The sequence below is a fragment of the Gastrolobium bilobum genome, unplaced genomic scaffold (assembly GCF_033153095.1).
Source record: "Gastrolobium bilobum isolate Gb01-03AN ecotype WA unplaced genomic scaffold, APGP_CSIRO_Gbil_v1 utg12205, whole genome shotgun sequence".
NCBI lineage: Eukaryota > Viridiplantae > Streptophyta > Magnoliopsida > Fabales > Fabaceae > Gastrolobium > Gastrolobium bilobum.
In genome coordinates this window covers 107848-127181 of record NW_026899230.1, presented here as the reverse complement: position 1 = coordinate 127181, position 19334 = coordinate 107848, and the positions used below count along the sequence as shown (strand labels likewise).

General features: G+C 34.5%; 1 protein-coding gene across 1 annotated transcript; it reads right to left on the bottom strand.

Moving 5' to 3' along the window:
* Positions 1 to 1100: 1100 nt before the first annotated feature.
* On the bottom strand, positions 1101 to 1997 carry LOC133288632 (F-box protein At4g00893-like). Its single transcript, XM_061486444.1, has one exon. It carries the CDS (start codon positions 1995 to 1997, stop codon positions 1101 to 1103), a length of 897 nt encoding a protein of 298 aa, XP_061342428.1.
* Between the last annotated feature and the right edge of the window lie 17337 nt (positions 1998 to 19334).

Sequence of the window (19334 nt, the reverse complement as noted above, 5' to 3'; positions counted from 1 at the left end):
CCGTTTGCATTGGCTTATAAAAAAGTCTTTTTTATGGCTTCTTTATTTTAAAAGTACTTTTTATAAAAGCTATAGTTATTTAGATTTTTAAAAAAATATTTGATTTTTTAAAAAAATATTTGATTTTTGAAAAAAATATTTGACTTTTGACTTCTGCTTTTTTTAGAAGCTAAAATTTTTAGCTTCTAAACAAAGTAAATTTTTGACTTTTTTTTATGACTTCTGCTTTTTTCAAAAGCATGCATTTATAATAGACTTTTTTCGAAAAATACTTTTTTTTCTTAAGAAAAACAGTAACTTTTGAAGAAAAAAAAGCTCATCCAAAAGAGCTTTAAATGACTAATTTATTAGGTTTCGGATTGACCCGACAGATTCAAGCTGGGTTTAATAACACTGAGCATAACATTCAGTCATTCATCAACAAAGTGTTTAAGTTGGGCTGTAGAGCCTAACGGTATATACACCCCCCCTCTTGGTTTGGGGTTTTACCACATTTTATACATATTTTCTATTTTCATCGAGTTTTGGTTTATAGACGAAGTGATATATATGCTATTGCGAAAACTACGATTATATTATTTTTTTAATTTGTGATAACTGTTGCTCATAATACAACATCAATTCAATCTTGACACGTGGAGCAGATGAAAATACCAAAATATGGTCAGATAATTCTGAAAAAGGATAATTTCATAGATTTTTTTTTTTTTTGAAAATGGGCAAAATAAGAATATTAAGCCTTCTTGAAAGAGAAGCAGCCATCCTCCACTATGAGAGAATTTTTACTTTTAGTGATGCATTAGATATTGAATTCTAAATATTTTTCAGGGGCAGGAACGTTGTTCCCTTTATGACCTTACAATAAAACAGTCTATTTCGCAAATGTTAGCATTATAAATAGAAGTGAACACAAACGCGTACGAACACACCCCAAATTAAAAGCATACAAGAAAAATATATAAAAACTTCTCCAAATCCTTGAGCATAAAATAGTCTTAAATCTATAGATCAAAAAATAAAATCCCAAAGTTTAAAATAAATAAACAAACGAGTCAGCAAAATGATAACTAGATAAAAAAGTGAAAACCCCCCCCAACAAATTACCAGCTTTGGTCTGGAGGTATATTAAGGTAACTTGGTTGGATCCACACCCCTTTAAGATGACGGCTTTCAGATTCTGTAGTTGCATGAACGTTTTCACCTTGAATTGCAATGCAACATTGACCACTAGAGTCTGTCATTAGCTTTCCGCATGTAGAAATTGAAACATTTGCCTCTAATCCCAGTTTACTCTTCGCATCCATCATCCTGTCTATATGTATTTTATGGCTCAATTCACCCATGGGTAGAAATACAAGATACCTGTTCCCTTTTAGGGGCTTAGCTGAATGAAAGGCAACTAAACTTTCCCACTCGTCCAAGAATTGAAATTCCCATGCACCAAACACAACACAAGTTATTTTATCCAAAACAAGTATACCGCAAGGAAAATTATGCTTGGCCCATATACTATTCCCCCTGCAAAGCAAGTAGAGTTTTAATTCATGATCATTGATTCGACTAATCACAACAACAATGCAATCTTGAGAAGTGGGAACAGATGAAAATGCTGCAACATGGTTAGATAATTCTGTGAAAGGACAGCTTGGAAGCTCTATTTTTGCTCTGGAAAAGGGGCAAAAGAAGAACATTGAACCATGTCGAAAGACAAGCAGCCATCCTTCATTGGATGCAAGGCAAGTTGCCCCGTCTAGTTCTGGGATGTTGATGGTGTAGATTTTATCTTGGTTGCTTAGCAGGGAACACTGAGAACCTTCCCCATCATCATACAGAAGAAACCAAGGATCAGCTCCAGAACATTTATGCTTAGCTTTTGAAGAAGCATTGTGCCAATCTTTGCAAACACCACGGAAACACAGAAAATCAATCAGTCCTAGACCATCCGCAATTCGTATGAGCAGGTCTTCAGGCAGATTTGACCACTGCACTTTTTGCATTTTATTCTGCATCTGGTAGAATCATATCATATCATAGGTAAGAAAAAGAGAGCAGAATGAATATGTTATATATTAATGTTTTGTGAAGTGATACGAAATAGAAAAACATTCATCTCTATTTACATTAAATAAAAAATTCTTAAAATAAAGAAGTAATTTATGAAATTTAAACAAATAGAGAAACTAATCCTAACAAATCCTCTGACGTGCTCTAATTAGATGTTCCATGTATAATCTTAATATTACAAAGATATTCTAAAAATTCTAACACATTTGACTTCTTGCTATTCCAATTTGCTTAATATTACAAAGGTATTCTAATTAGATGTTCCATGTATAATCTTAATATTCTAAAAAAGTAATTGCAACATGATCAATAAGTGCTTCGCCGAGTTTAAAACTCACCACCTACTATTTCTATAAGTAATTGCAAAATGGCCCGGCAGACTCTTTTAATATTCAATTTCACTTTGATTAATTGATTCTAACAAATCTCAACTCTAAAAATCACTCTCCATCAAATCTCTACTGTGAGGGTGAAGTGAATGCAATGTTTATACGCAACCTTATCTTTACATATTTATAAAGAGACTACATATTTACAAAAAGATCTGTTTTCACTATTCAAACTCATAACCTTTCAGTTAAATTTTTTTTTTTACCGTTATTTCAAACTCGTGCTCTTTATCATTATTAGAGATATTTTTTAATTTATTTATTTTAAAAAAATATCTCTAACAAATCAAAATGGAAAAGTGTGAAGAGTCACTGTGGGATAAATAAATTTTAGAGATCAAATTTTCTAAAGAATAATATCACACGACGACTAAAATAAATTGGAAATTTGTATAAAAAAAATAAATTTGAAAATAAATTAAGAGCTCAAATGGGGTTTATCAACTTATAATAGGCAAACGATGGTAACTCTATAAACAAATCGTTTATTTCAAACAAATATACAGCAAAAAATAAAATAAAATTATTGAACAGTGAATACCATGCTTAATTGTATAACCTTAATACAAGGAAGAATAGCGAGGTGAAGCAAATATAGAAGATGCCGTGATCGTGTTCGCAGTATCGAAAGACGATGTTAATAAGAAGCAATAACGATCGTGTTGTGTTCACTGTCAAAAGACAATAGTAATAAGAAGCAATAACAAATTAGGATTTATCATTACCATGGATCACTTTGCATTGCAGAATCGTTGAAGTATGAACTTGTAAAACATGAAAGAAAAGGAGAGTGGGTTTTGGCAAAAGGAATCGAAAAGTAAACTAGGGGTGTTCGCGGTCTGTACTGGATCGGTTTTGAAAGTAAAACTCATCCGATCCAATGTTTGATCATGTAATCATCCCTTCGGTTTAGATTTTTTTTCAAATCCGATCCGATCCAATCCAATTTTTTTCGGTTTGGATTGGATCGATTTTCGGTTTTTTGAATATCCTAAAATTAGTTTCATGATTATTATGCAAATAACATCTTTTGTATATATTGGCTTTGTAAAAAAAAATTTGAAATAGAAAAATATCAGTAAACAATACTACAGGAGACGTGACTAAGTTTTTTTTGGGTTTAGTTGATGAGTTAATGGGTCTTGAGTTTGAAAAATTTTGAGCTATTATTGGAGTAAGGACAAGTAGGTAGAGGATAATTAATATATTGGATCAGTTTGGATTGGATCGATTTTTATCAACCCATCCGAAAATCGATCCAAACCAATTAAAATTTGCGATTTTCTTTCGGTTTCTGATTTTTCGGTTTTCGATTTATTCGGTTATCGGTTTTTCGGTTCGGTTTTCACGGTTTGAATCGGTTTGGATCAGTTGATGAACACTGTTGCGAAAAATCGGCAAGTGCACCGATCGTACCAAGTAATAAAAAGTGAGAAGAGTATCGTCTCCACAGGGATTGGGTCGAATATCAATTAATTGTTTCTTTTAAGAATGGAAGAACAAGAGTTGATTTGAAAGTAATAGTGGTTGTAACAATTGTGAACTATTCAATATTTCGTGAACAATTCAAAGAGAAGATTGAAAACTTAGAATCAAAAGTTGAGAATTGAGAAAATATTATAAAGAAACTATTGCAGTAAAAGACTCCAACATCTTTCCGATCCCCACCTTGTAATAATGATTAATATTTATGTTTAATTACCCAATTGATCAAACAATTCACCATCTATAATTAATTAGTTAAGCCCTAATCCCTTAGTGATCTTAACCTTATTAACCCTATTAGAATCCTAATCCCTTATAAATCCCTTTTCAAGTTAATCTTTAAGCCCAGCGAATTTTTCACATTTGCAGTTCATATAGCCTATCCCTAGTGCATACATGAACAGTTATCTTACCTTTTGTCAGGAATTAGAATACCAATATCCCTATTGCGAACCCTAACCCTCGTAATCCTAATAGAGTCGCGAATTCTAAAAGAATTATGGGATGAAGAACAGAGTAAAATAAATTCAATTGAATAATTAACCATAAACTTAACCAAAAAACTAGCCAGACATATTCATGTCTGACAATTTAAATTATGAGAAAGAGTTCATGAAAATGTAAAACCGGAAGAAGAAGAAGTCTTGATACGCCAGCTTCCTCTCCAATTTCTCTTTGCCAAAAGATGATTTTCTTTTAGAGTTTCTGCTTCCTTTATATAGCCAGCTACTCAATCAGGTCATAATCCTTGCATTAATTCTGATTAAATTTCCATTTTTCTTATAATTCCACCAATCAATCAGGTCATGATCCTCTAATTAATTCTGATTAAATTTCCATTTTTCTCATAATTCCACCAATCAATCAGGTCATAATCCTCTCATTGATTAAATTTCCATTTTCATCAAACTCCACAAATCAAGGAATGCATTCATGACGCCCGCGCGATCAGTGCCAAATTTGCGACTCCACAAATCAAGGATTACATTCATGACGCCTGCACGATCAGCGCCAAATTCGCGCGGATCGCGCGGACAAACAGAAAGTAATTTGCCAAAATCACGCGGATTGCGCCATTTTCGCACGTTTTGAGCGAGACTATGCAATTTCAACTTCTTTCTTTCACTTCTTTTTGGTGTTTCCTGCTATCAAAATGCATAAATTGAGTGAGAGAATGATTGAGAAGAAATAATCAATATTTCTTGCATTTATGAGCTTATTTTCACACATTTATAATTAATTCCTTGCTTCTTTTACTTAGAAATCACCATATGTTAGACGCATATCAAACACCCCTAGAGTAAAATGCTATTCTACCAAATAATTGAGAGGTTATTTATTCTTAAAACTTTCGCTCTAAACCCTTCGTATTACTCTTCAAATATGAAATATTGGTTACTAGATTTTTTCTTCATATGGGCTCTAACCCATAGTTATCCAATATTCCTTGATTTGCGAGTGCAATAGCAAAGCGTAATATAAGGACTTTTTGTTTTCCTTTTTTATCTCTTTCAGTTATATGATAAAGATATTTCTAAATTAAATTTTATGTTAAATGTATATTACTTGTACGATCGGTGCACTTGCCGTGAGTAGCAACAAGTTTTTGGCGCCGTTGCCGGGGAACAAGTTTTTGTACGCTCTGCTCTGTGGAACTGAAACCTAGGCATGCGTATGCTTCACCGATTCATAGATCTGCCCCAGACCCATTTTCCCAATAGCTGAAATTTCAAACCTCTTTTATCTGATCAGACCTAAATCCCTAACTCTCCATTTTTGTTTCTCTCTTCCGCCGCAATGGATACACTACCAGAAACCACAGGAACAAATACTTCCCCATCCGCATCTTCACATGCTTCTCGTCCCTCTGTTGTCCCGCATGTTGCTAAATACCGAAAGGAAGCATCCTTTGCCAAGATATTTCAGTGCACTCACTGTGGCGATTCCGGTCATTCGAAGCACCGGTGTTATGAAATAATTGGGTATCCTGATTGGTGGGATTTCACCAAACTTCCTCGTCGCAAGGCTGTCTCTAAAGCTCTTCTTTCCTCCGACGGTGACTCTTCTTCCTCTCCTAAAGCAACTGCTATCTATGAAGGCGTATTAGGTAATTCTCTTGCTCTTTCTACTCACTATAGTAATTTGTCTTGGATAATTGATACTGGTGCATCAAACCATATGATTCATGATGCTTCTGATTTGACTGAATTTTTGCCTTGTGATAAGTATTCTGTTACTACTGCAAATGGTAGCACTGCTTCAATTACTGGTCAAGGAACTTTTGTTTTATCACCCACCATTACCCTGCACTCTGTACTTGTTGTCCCCTCCCTTGAGTTTAATCTATTGTCTGTGAGTAAATTGACTTCTGAACTTCATTGTGAAGTATTGTTTTATCCAACGTTCTGTGTGTTTCAGGACCTCCAAACAAAAATGATTTTTGGCTATGGTGTTAGAAAGAACAACCTCTATTTTTTTGAAGCCCCTCATAGTGCATCAGAGATAAAGTATAGAGCAGCTGTTGTTCATAGTTCTGAAAATAAACATCCTACACTATGGCTATGGCATAGGAGATTAGGACACCCCTCTTTTTCGTATCTGAATAAGTTGTTTCCTCATTTATTTTCGAATAGTAAACCTTCTGAATTGCATTGTCCTACTTGTGAAATGGCTAAAAGCCATCGTTTGCCTTTTTATCCTAGTTCAAATAAAAGTGAAATTCCATTTCAAGTTATTCATTCTGATGTATGGGGACCAACTCGTGTGTCTTCTTTCTCAAATGCTTTTTATTATGTTTCTTTTATTGATGAATGCACTAGGATGATGTGGATCTCTTTACTCAAAAACAAAAATGAGGTGTTTTCTGTATTTCAAAATTTTCATAACATGGTTGCTACTCAATTTAAAACTTCAATCCAAATTCTGCAATCTGACAATGGACTTGAATATAAAAAAAAAAGCATTTTTTGATTTTTTAAACTCTAAAGGGATCAAACATCAAACCTCTTGTGCATATACCCCTCAGCAAAATGGTTTGGCTAAAAGAAAAAACAGGCAATTATTAGAATTCACTCAAGCTTTTTTATTTGACATGGATGTACCCTCTCACTATTGGGGAGAAGCTGTTCTTTCTGCAGCTTATGTTCTCAATCGAAGTCCCTCTAGTTCTTTGAAGTTTCTAACCCCTCAACAGAAACTTGAAACCTTTTTTTTCAATTCCCCATGTTATGAATCTAGAACCTAAAGTTTTCGTTTGCACTGCATTTGTGCATATACCAAAAGTTCTTCGCACCAAACTTGATCCTTGTGCTAGGAAATGTATCTTTGTGGGCTACTCTGACTCCCAAAAGGGCTACCGCTGTTTTGATCCTAAAACCCACAAGATGTATGTCACACTTGAAGTCTCTTTTAATGAATCCGAAGGTTACTATTCAGGGGGAGTCCCCTCTTCTTCTTCTCAGGGGGAGATACCTAATACTCGAGAAGAAGAATTCTGGTCTTCTACTTCTATTCCTATCCCTTCCTCTACAAATACTAATTCTCTTCAAAGTCCTCCTCTACATGAGACACCAGACATACCCCCACATACCTGAGACCTTGTCCTTAGATACATCTGAAACACATTCTGAATCTCCTGCCACTGAAACCACTTCTGCCCAAAATACAGATCATCCAATCCTACCTGCTATTGAAGTCATTTCTGTCCAAAATACTGATCCTTTACCTTCGGATATTACACATATTAGACGATCAGAGAGGGCAAACAAAGGCATTCCAAAGGCCACTTATGAACCGAATCTGAAAGTGAAAGGGAAATATCCCATCAGCAATTATGTGTCATCTCATAGGTTATCTGAATCATATGCTTTAACAATTGATCAATTATCTATTGTACAAATTCCTAATAGTGTGCAGGAAGCCTTGGAGGATCCTAAATGGAAGCAAGCTATGAACATTGAAATGGAGGCACTTTAGAAAAATGAGACTTGGAACCTGACATCTCTACCGGAGGGAAAGAAGACAATTGGTTGCAAATGGGTTTATACTGTGAAGCTAAGGGCAGATGGGAGTATTGACAGATACAAAGCAAGGCTTGTAGCAAAAGGATTTACACAAAAGTATGGAGTAGACTATCAAGAGACATTTGCTCCAGTGGCGAAACTCAATACAATCAGAATCTTAATATCTATTGCAGCAAACAGAAATTGGCCTTTGAAACAATTTGATGTAAAGAACGCCTTTTTAAATGGTGATCTAGAAGAGGAAGTCTACATGGAAGTACCACCTGAAGTAAAGTTGGCATCTTCGAAACAAGATGTGGTTTGTAAGCTAAAAAAAGCACTCTATGGTCTTAAACAATCACCAAGAGCGTGGTTTGGTAGGTTCTCTTTAGCAATGAAGAAATTTGGGTATCAATAAAGCAACTCAGATCACACTCTATTTATAAAGCGGAACCGAGGAAATGTGGCTATACTTATTGTGTATGTAGATGATATGGTGTTAACTGGGGATGATCTAGAAGAAATGAAATCTCTTGAGAAGAAGTTGGCTGCAGAATTTGAAATGAAGGATCTTGGTCCACTTAAATACTTTCTTGGTATAGAAATTTCCAGATCAGAACAAGGAATATTTTTATCTCAAAGGAAATACATTTTGGATCTTCTCTCGGAAACTGGATTATTGGGCAGCAAGTCAGCAGATACTCCAATGGAGATGAATCACTCACTTGGTGTCTATCCAAATCAGATTGAGGCAAATAAGGGCAGATATCAAAGGTTAGTAGGAAAACTTATATATTTATCATATACCAGACCTGATATTGCATATTCTGTAAGCATTGTTAGCAGATTTATGCATTCTCCTAGTGATGAACATATGAGAGCTGTATACCGGATCCTAAGGTATCTCAAAGGATCTCCAGGAAAAGGCTTGTTATTTTCAAAAAATAATAGACCATGCATTGAAGGCTATACAGACTCAGATTGGGCTGGTGACAAAACTACAAGGCAATCAACCTCCGGATATTTTACTTTTGTTGAGGGAAATTTAGTCACTTGGAGAAGTAAGAAGCAAAAAATAGTGGCTAGATCCAGTGCTGAAGCTGAATTCAGGGGCATGACTTATGGTGTCTGTGAACTTTTATGGATTAAAAACATACTAACTGAATTAGGAATTACATATAATCAGCCAATGAACCTTTTGTGTGACAATAAAGCTGCTATAGAGATAACACACAATCCGGTCCAACATGACAGAACCAAACATGTTGAGGTGGACAAGCATTTTATAAAGGAGAAGCTTGATAATCATATAATTCAGGTTCCCCACATACGCTCCCAGGAGCAACTTGCTGATATACTAACAAAAGCTGTTTCTGGAAAAGTTTTTGAAGAAGCTATTAACAAGTTGGGCATGTTAGACATTCATGCACCAACTTGAGGGGGAGTGTTGAAGATAGGAATTATCTTCTGAATTTGTTGTAATTAGATAAGATTAATTTGTTTTTAGTTTGTTAAGATGTTAGCTAAATGTTAGTTGTTTAGTTTGATAAAGATGTTATCTGATTGTTAGTAGGTGTTTGTTATTATTTCTTGTATATATATACCTCAATTAAAGAGGTAAAAGTATGAAAGATATGTATATTTCCAGGATTAGAATTTTGACAATTTTGCTGTTTTTTTTTCGATTTTCGATTAATTCAGTTTTCGGCTTTTCGGTTCGGTCACTGTGATTTGAATCGGTCTGGATCGGTTGATAAACACCCCTAAAGCCAAGGAGCTTTTGAAGCTAAGCGATGGAAGGTGAGGCGTCATCGGATGGGTCCTCCTCCGTCTGCAATGATATGAGATAGAGGAATCATTCACCAACATATTTTAGGAAAAACTTGAGGTTTTCTAGCTCTTCATTGCAATTCTTCCACCAACATCACTTGGTTTCTCTGAATGCTTATTCAAGCAAGAAAAGAGCTTTGATTATACTCTGTTGTTGCAAGCATTTTTTTGTTTTTATGTATGTAAAGGTTAAGGGTTAGAGAAGAAAGATAATGATGTGACAACATATTCACAAAGAAAAAAAGAGGAGAGGTGAAAAGAAACAAAGAACTAATAAGAGTCAATGGCTAGAGTTGAACAATTTATTCATTTGATATTCGCTCAAGATGGTTGGGTTAAACTCAATGTTGATGGCTCTAGTTCGATGGTGGGACATAGACAGGCTATGGCAGAGTTAGTTATTAGTCTAAAGTGCAAAAACAAAGGCAACCTGGTTGAGATTCAATTCTTAATCAAATTGATCTTACAAACTTGGTGTTACCTTAATTAATAAAACTACGTATTGGGAATCGTTGAGTGCTTTCAAGCTAGGTCCAAGATACAAAAGCGTCTTTATCCAACATAGTAATCGATAAACGTAGAGGAGCAGCCCTCGTGTGAACATTTTAGTCGATATGAATGGTTTAGTTTTAATTTTCTAAGGTCCTTATCATATTTTAACCTTGTTCATCCGAAACACCTAAGGATCTTTTCAGTTAAAGAATGTGCTACTTTGTGCTAAGCAAAATTATATATCACATGCAAGTCAATCTTAAGGAAAATTTGTATATATTTTTAATAAATCTTTTTATCTTTTCCTAAACTTATAAATGGTTCAAGGCTATTATTTGAATGATATAATTTTATTTATTATAAAAAAAATATAACAGCAAAAATATAGATGTCAACATAAATTAAATCTTCCCAAAATTTCTCTCTAGTAGAAAAAAATTGTATTGATGCAAAATTATTGGGATGTAATGTAAACCATATAGTTGGCGATGGGACTTTGGAATTATATTTGGCGATGGATATAGGTGTAAATAGGTCGAGTCGGTCTAGATTTTGGCTTAAATAGGCCAGACCTGTATAAAATACTTTAGTCTGGTCTTGTCTGTTAGCTTATGTAGGCCCAAATTATAAGTCTGTTTGATCTAAATTTAAAAAACAAAAATATTGACCTGAGCCTGTTTAAGCCAATTAGACATTCAATAATTAAAAAAAATTACTTTATTATTCAAAATCATTAAAATAATAATTTATTTATTTTATTTTATTTAAAATAAATAATATGATATAAGCTGATCCGTAGACTTATAGGTCCGACATGTAAAAGAGCCTATGACCTATTTTCTAAATATGTTTTTTTAGGCCTTAGTTTTTTTCTATTTTACTATATGTAATAAGTCAAATATAACCTAATGTAAGCCAAGCCGTAAATCCCTGTTAGGCCACGATTTACACCCCTAGGATGGTTATGGAATAGATTATTAATTTTAATTTTAATATCAAACAGGCAGAATTTAATGCATGATAAAAAATAAAAGCATATCTTTCACCGTTGAATCACAACTGATTAAATTAATCCTTACATTACATGTTTCAGCCTCCCATTAGGTAGAATTTGGCGGGTCCCATAGCAAAAAGGATTTTAATTTTGTCCAAATTGCAAATATGCTATATATGCCTACTTCCTCCTAGCCATAATAAGACTCAGAAATTTCCATTTCCTTCACCCATCTCTCTCTTTTTCTCTCTCACACGCACAGGTACACGATAGTAACAGTCATGCCTATTTGGACAAGTGACTACGTATAAGTTATAATAACATGCTACCATGAAGTACCAAATAAGTTAGTTGAAGGTGCCACGTGGGTGATAGGGATGTTTAATTGGAACAGTGAACCATTTTCTCACGTTTCACCAAAATATTTACCAGACTGCCATGTCAATAGTAAAATTTCCCAGAATGCAACGTGGCATAATTCGTTACACTGTGTAGCGAATTATGCTTGCTGATGTGGCACGTCTCAATTGAGGTCATTGTCATTTTGCTTAATTGCAGTTGTTCCCGTTATCATTGGTTGACTTGGGACATCTAGCATTTAGCCTTGGAAAAGGAAGGCCTTTGAATTTTCGTATGACCCTCTGAAATTGTCTTGTTATGCAGTGACGTAGGTAAAGTAAAACAAGTACTGGACGTGGATCGTCTTCCTGATCGTCTGGCTACTCCTTGAGAATAAGTAATCATTTAACCTATTTTTATGGCAATGTCATATGAATATGTTTATGTAGGTGTATGTAATATGGGTAGTAGTGGATTATATTCTACCAATGAGGTGGCATAACTAACTTTAGGAGAGAGAATAGAATATTCTAGTAAGAGGTTAGGCTTATTAGGATTCAGAGAGAACATAAAGAGACAAGAGAGAAGTCTGAGAGAAGAGAGAGATTGAAAGAATTTCTGTATTGAATAATTTGAATCGTACAAGACTATTGCACTTATATAAAGAAGACGAACTCTGCAACTAAAACAGACTCAACAGAAGCCCGTTGTCAGCTAACAACTTTACAGAGAAAGGAATTCAGTGAGTCACTGCTTATACTGATAATTATACACCTGATGCAGTAAGTAAATGGTAAAACTACAATGACACAGTAAAACTAACACAGTAACAAAGTAAAATACTTTTATTCTCTTATACTGAATATATAATGGGTTTGTGAATAGTGTGTGAGGGTATGAAAAATCTAGAAAGTTGGATCAGAACATTGGGAGAGAGTGAGAACTTTCCAATTGTCACACACTATCCTTTACCTTCTTGCATTGTTTTTCAATTCCAAGTTCATTGTAATTTTTCTTTCCTTTCTGTAATTGTCTCTGTTCACTATCATAGTTTGTATTTGTCTCGTGTTGAATATTTGAAAATATGATGTTATTCATGCTAAAAGTCTCTGTTATTTGTTGTTGGTTCTTATTTTGACATGGAGGTTCTTATCATAATGCTTGTAATACGACTTTGTTATGTTATTTTTGAAGGTCTTCAAAGCAAATTTCTGATAGAAGATCAAGGCATTTGTGTCTCTTACATATGTAGAAACATTATTTTTGTGCTCACTTATCACTGTATAGCTCCCTCATTCCCTCTCAATCTTCCTTCTAATACCAGTAACTACTTTGCTATGTTTTCTTAATAATACTTTGCTCATTCTGAACTTGTTTCAATTTTTTCTGTAGTTTATCATTCGTTGCCTTGCTAGTTGGCATGCTTTGTCAAACTCCGCAAAGTCAGTAGTGAGTAGACTATGAATGATTTTGGTTCACTTTTCTATCCTCATATTTCGAACCCTGTGGTAAGTTGGTAACCACTGATGGAGGATGACTTCCTGATATGCAAATGTATGGGTAGTTCCCATGTGATAAATGACTTGCTTTCTTGCCAAATTAACTTTATGGCAATAGAATTCCTCTTTGGAATGCTTATTTGTGTAAATGTTGGATATTGATGTGACTTGTGCTAGTATGACTTATCAATTAGATTATCTTGCTTATTTGTCATCATTGCATCATTCTTGTTCTAGTTATTAGCTTTGGTGCAGTGAAGTCTTGTGAATTTTCTTATCATCCTTTGAAAGAAAAAATATTGTTTCTATGCGATGTCTTCTCATTATTATAAAATGTAAATCTTTAATAGTGTTACATATTAGACTGAATGAATTAATAAAATGAATGAATAGAGAATTAATCAATGAATGAATGAATAGAGAATGAATGAATGAATGAAGGAATAGAATGATTGAATGAATGAATAGAATGATTGAATGAATGAATAGAGAATGAATGATTAAATGAATGAATAAACGATTGAATGAATGAATCAATAGAATGAATGAATAGTCAACAAGGTCTTGAACGTGAAGCCTCTTCTTCATCGTTCTAGTTTAAAATGTGAGGTCATTGTCATTTTGCTTAATTGCAGTTGTTCCCATTATCATTGGTTGACTTGGGACATATGGCATTTAGCCTTGGAGAAAGGAAGGCCTTTGCATTTTCGTATGATCCTCTGATTGGAAAAAAGATTGGTTTTCTTCAATGCCTTTTAGTTTTTATAGAATGTAAATCAGTGCTTATATATCTTTAAAGTATTTCTGAAATTGTCTTGTTATGCAGTGACGTAGGTAAAGTAAAATAAGTGCTGAACGTGGATCGTCTTTCTGATCGTTCTGACTACTCCTTTAGAATAAGTAATCATTTGACCTATTTTTATGGCAATGTGATATTAATATGCTTAAGTAGGTGTATGTAATATGGGTAGTAGTGGATTATATTCTACCAATGAGGTGGCATAACTAACTTTATGAGAGAGAATAGAATATTCTAGTAGGAGGTCAGGCTTATTAGGATTCAGAGAGAACATAAAGAGACAAGAGAGAAATCTGAGAGAAGAGAGAGATCGAAAGAATTTCCGTATTGAATAATTTGAATCGTACAAGACTATTGCACTTATATAAAGAAGATGAACGCAACAACTAGAATAGACTCAACATAAGCCAGTTGTCAGCTAACAACTTTACAGAGAAAGGAATCCAGTGAGTCACTGCTTATACTAATAATTATACACTTGATGCAGTAAGTAAATGGTAAAACTACAATGACACAGTAAAACTAACACAGTAACAAAGTAAAATACTTCTATTCTCTTACACTGAATATATGATGGGATTGTGAATAGTGTGTGAGGGTATGAAAAATCTGGAAAGTTCGATTAGAACCTTGGGAGAGAGTGAGGTCTTTCCAATTGTCACACACTATCCTTTATGTAACACTCGTTCTAGAACCGGTTTGTTAACATTGCTTTATGATATTAAGCGCATTTACAATCACATTGGTTCATTTAAAAACTCGGATGAATTTTTGTTTACTTTGTAAAACTTACTTGGTTTTCCTTTTTAACAACGCCGAGTTTAAAATAATCAATTGTGTGACCATAACCTTATTACCTTGCGGAATAATCAAAACTAAACTTAACATCATATTATTATTTTGTTCGAGTTCAATACTACACTCTCTTCACTTTTTATTAAATTGGAATTTCTATACTTACTTTATAGTTTTCATCGCACACTATGTTATAGATCTCTCAGTTAGCTTCGCGTGGGTTCAAACCACGCTCAAATCGGAGATCTGTAGCTCAAGTTATGACCATTTTATTAAACTAGGTTGGTGTTGTTTCGGGATGCGCGCCCGAGCTCTCAAATGGGCGCTTGAGCGCCCAACGGCGAAGAATTTTGTCATCGTTAGGTTTTTTAGCGCCCTTGGGCGTGCAACGTCGCGCTTGAGTGCCCAATTCAGTGCTTGAGCTCCCAAATCAGCGCTTGAGTGCCCAACACCTGGGGCAGACTTGGTCTCTCTTATTTTTGGTGAATTTCTTGGGGAAATTTCATTCCCTTTTCATTCTTCAAGGGCCATAACACCTAATATGAAAGGCCAACCATGGTCGCACACCATGTGGCATCCACATTTCACAAACACTTTACCAATTTGTCATGCAAATCAAAATAAAAAAAAAACATAACTACATATTCATCAATATGTTAAAGTCTCAATGAAATATCCATATGGTACTCAAAATACATATCCATTATAACTCAATTACAACTCAAGTTTCACCATGCTTTTCCACAAAATATATTCATCTTGACATAAGTGCATGCATAATCAAAATACTGGCTAGAGCCTTCATCAAATGATACAAGTATGTCAAGACATTCAAAATATATGCGAAAGTATGCATCACTCCTCGGGCTTCCTGCCTTGAGGTTCATCTCTTGTACTATCTATGAATCCTGAAAATAAATTCCACAAGGGGTGAGAGACAATATCAGTAAACTCAAGGGCTTTGGAGACCCCTCCAACCCTGAGCTCACTTACATGTTATACAGGCATCAAAATAGCATATAGCATACAACACATAGCGATTCTACTGGCCAGGGAACCATCTAGTCAAGCATAAGCGCAAGACCATCCAATCCAGTCAAGCATAAGCGCAAGACCAACCACAATCCAAGTCAAGCATAATCGCAGGACCAATCACAATACAGGAACATGCATATACACCCAATTTTCATACCAATGTACACACATGCCATACAAACCACATCAACCCATGGGGTGTGGTAGAACAATAAGGGATAAAGTTCCCAAAATCCAAGAGTTTACCTCTTTTGTAGGCTTATCCTCTAGATTCCTCTTGGCACCATCCTCACAATATTACCAATTATAATTGTCCAACCTATAAGTCTTCAATTCCAAGAGTGAAACACTAACCCCCAATAGGTTTATATGGTGATTTTTACATGCACTCAACCATAGGATCAATATTCCTACCTCAAACAACAATGGTTCAAGCATCAACACCATTATTAATTCATAAATTTTGAAATCCCCAATTTGCCTCAAAACCCTAACCCCAAATCATGGAATCCACTACAAACTCAAGAAAAGCAACTTACAATGGTTATAGCTTACCTCAAGGCTTCACCCAAGTTGATTTCCAACATTCCAAAAGCTCAAAAATCCCATCAATGGCTACCCTCTTGAAGACCCACGAAAATGGCACAAGAATGGTGGATCTCTTGCTCTCAAATCTTGGCTTCTTAGTAGTTAAAGAGGGGAAAAGTGAGGAAATGGGGTTATGAGAGTGAACCAAGTGCAATGCAAGCTCCTTGACTCTTACGGTGGAATTTAGACAAAGAAAAAAAAAATGAAAGGGGAGAAGGAGATGAGAAGCACGATGGGGAAGAAGAATTGAGAGAGGAGAGGAAACTTTTTATTCTATAATTATATCTAATTGTGAACTTACTCTTTTACCATTTGGTCCTTTCACTTATTACATAGTCATCCCCTTTCACTTCATACTCTTGATTTATAATTGGGCTCCTATGTAATTTAACCTATCAATTATATATATTATTGCTTTAATTAATGCAATTTTAATCATTAGGGGTATTATACTTTACCTTCTTGCATTGTTTTTCAATTCCAAGTTCATTGTAATTTTTCTTTCCTTTCTGTAATTGGCTCTGTTCACTGTCATAGTTTGTAATTGCCTCTTGATGAATATTTGAAAATATGATGTTATTCATGCCAAAAGTCTCTGTTATTTGTGGTTGGTTCTTATTTTGACATTGAGGTTCTTATCATAATGCATGTAATACGACTTTCTTATGTTATTTTTGAAGGTCTTCAAAGCAAATTTCTGATAGAAGATCAAGGCATTTGTGTCTCTCCTACACATGCAGAAACATTAGTTTTGTGCTCACATATCACTGTATAGCTCCCTCCTTCCCTCTCAATCTGTGTTCTAATACCAATAACTACATTGCCATGTTTCCTTAATAATACTTTGCTCATTCTGAACTTGTTTCTATTTTTTCTGTAGTTTATCATTCGTTGCCTTGCTGGTTGGCATGCCTTGTCAAATTCCGCAAAGCCAGCTGGTTGGCATGCCTTGTCAAACTCCGCAAAGCCAGTACTAAGTAGACTATGAATGATTTTGGTTCACTTTTCTATCCTCATATTTTGAACCCTGTGGTAAGTTGGTAACTACTGATGGAGGATGACTTTTTGATATGCAAATGTATGGGTAGTTCCCATGTGATAAACGACTTGCTTTCTTGCCAAATTAACTTTCTGGCAATAGAATTCCTCTTTGGAATGCTTTTTTGTGTAAATGTTGGATATTGATGTGACTTGTGCTAGTATGACTTATCAATTAGATTATCTTGTTGATTTGTCGTCATTGCATCATTCTTGTTCTAGTTATTAGCTTTGGTGCAGTGAAGTCTTGTGAATTTTCTTATCATACTCTGAAAGAAAAAATATTGTTTCTATGCAATGCCTTCTCATTATTATAAAATGTAAATCTGTAATAGGGTTACATATTAGAATGAATGAATTAATAAAATGAATGAATAGAGTAAATGATTGAATGAATGAATGATTGAATGAATGAATGAATAGAGAATGAATGGTTGAATGAATGATTGAATGAATGAATGAATAAATGATTAAATGAATGAATCAATAGAATGAATGAATAGTCAAAAAGGTCTTGAACGTGAAGCCTATTCTTTATCGTTCTAGTTTAAAATTTGAGGTTATTGTCATTTTGCTTAATTGCAGTTGTTCCCGTTATCATTGGTTGACCTGGGACATCTGACTTTTAGCCTTGGAGAAGGGAAGGCCTTTGAATTTTCGTATGATCCTCTGATTGGAAAAATGTTGGTTTTCTTAAATGCCTTTTAGTTTTTATAGAATGTAAATCTGTGCTTATATATCTTTAAAATATTTCTGAAATTGTCTTGTTATGCAGTGACGTAGGTAAAAGTAAAACAAGTGCTTGACGTGGATCGTCATCCTGATCGTCTGGCTACTCCTTTAGAATAAGTAATCATTTGACCTATTTTTATGACAATGTGATACGAATATGCTTACGTAGGTGTATGTAATATGGGTAGTAGGGGATTATATTCTACCAATGAGTTGAATAACTAACTTTAAGAGAGAGTAGAATATTCTAGTAGGAGGGTAGGCTTATTAGGATTCAGAGAGAACATAAAGAGACAAGAGAGAAGTCTGAGAGAAGAAAGAGATCGAAAGAATTTCTGTATTGAATAATTTGAATCGTACAAGACTATTGCACATATATAAAGAAGACGAACTCTGCAACTAAAACAGACTCAACAGAAGCCCGTTGTCAGCTAACAACTTTACAGAGAAAGGAATCCAGTGAGTCACTGCATATACTGATAATTATACACCTTATGCAGTAAGTAAATGGTAAAACTACAATGACACAGTACAACTAACACAGTAACAAAGTAAAATACTGAATATATGATGGGTTTGTGAAGAGTGTGTGAGGGTATGAAAAATCTGGAAAGTTATATTAGAACCTTGGGAGAGAGTGAGGCCTTTCCAATTGTCACACACTATCCTTTACCTTCTTGCATTGTTTTTCAATTCCAAGTTCATTGTAATTTTTTTTTCCTTTATGTAATTGTCTCTGTTTGTAATTGTCCCTTGATGAATATTTGAAAATATGATGTTATTCATGCCAAAAGTCTCTGTTATTTGTTGTTGGTTCTTATTTTGACATGGAGGTTCTTACCATAATGCCTGTAATACGACTTTGTTATGCTATTTTTAAAGGTCTTCAAAGCAAATTTCTTATAGAAGATCAAGGCATTTGTGTCTCTCTTACACATGCAGAAACATTAGTTTTGTGCTCACTTATCACTGCATAGCTCCCTCCTTCCCTCTCAATCTGCCTTCTAATATCAATAACTACATTGCCATGTTTCCTTAATAATACTTTGCTCATTCTGACCTTGTTTTAATTTTTTATGTAGTTTATCATTCGTTTCCCTGCTGGTTGGCATGCCTTGTCAAACTCCACAAAGCCAGTACTGAGTAGACTATGAATGATTTTGGTTCACTTTTTTATCCTCATATTTTGAACACTGTGGTAAGTTGGTAACTACTGATGGAGGATGACTTTCTGATATGCAAATGTAAGGGTAG

Coding starts and splice junctions, on each gene's coding strand:
- LOC133288632 (XM_061486444.1), bottom strand. CDS start 1,997: ATGCAAAAAGTGCAGTGGTCAAATCTGCCTGAAGACCTGCTCATACGA.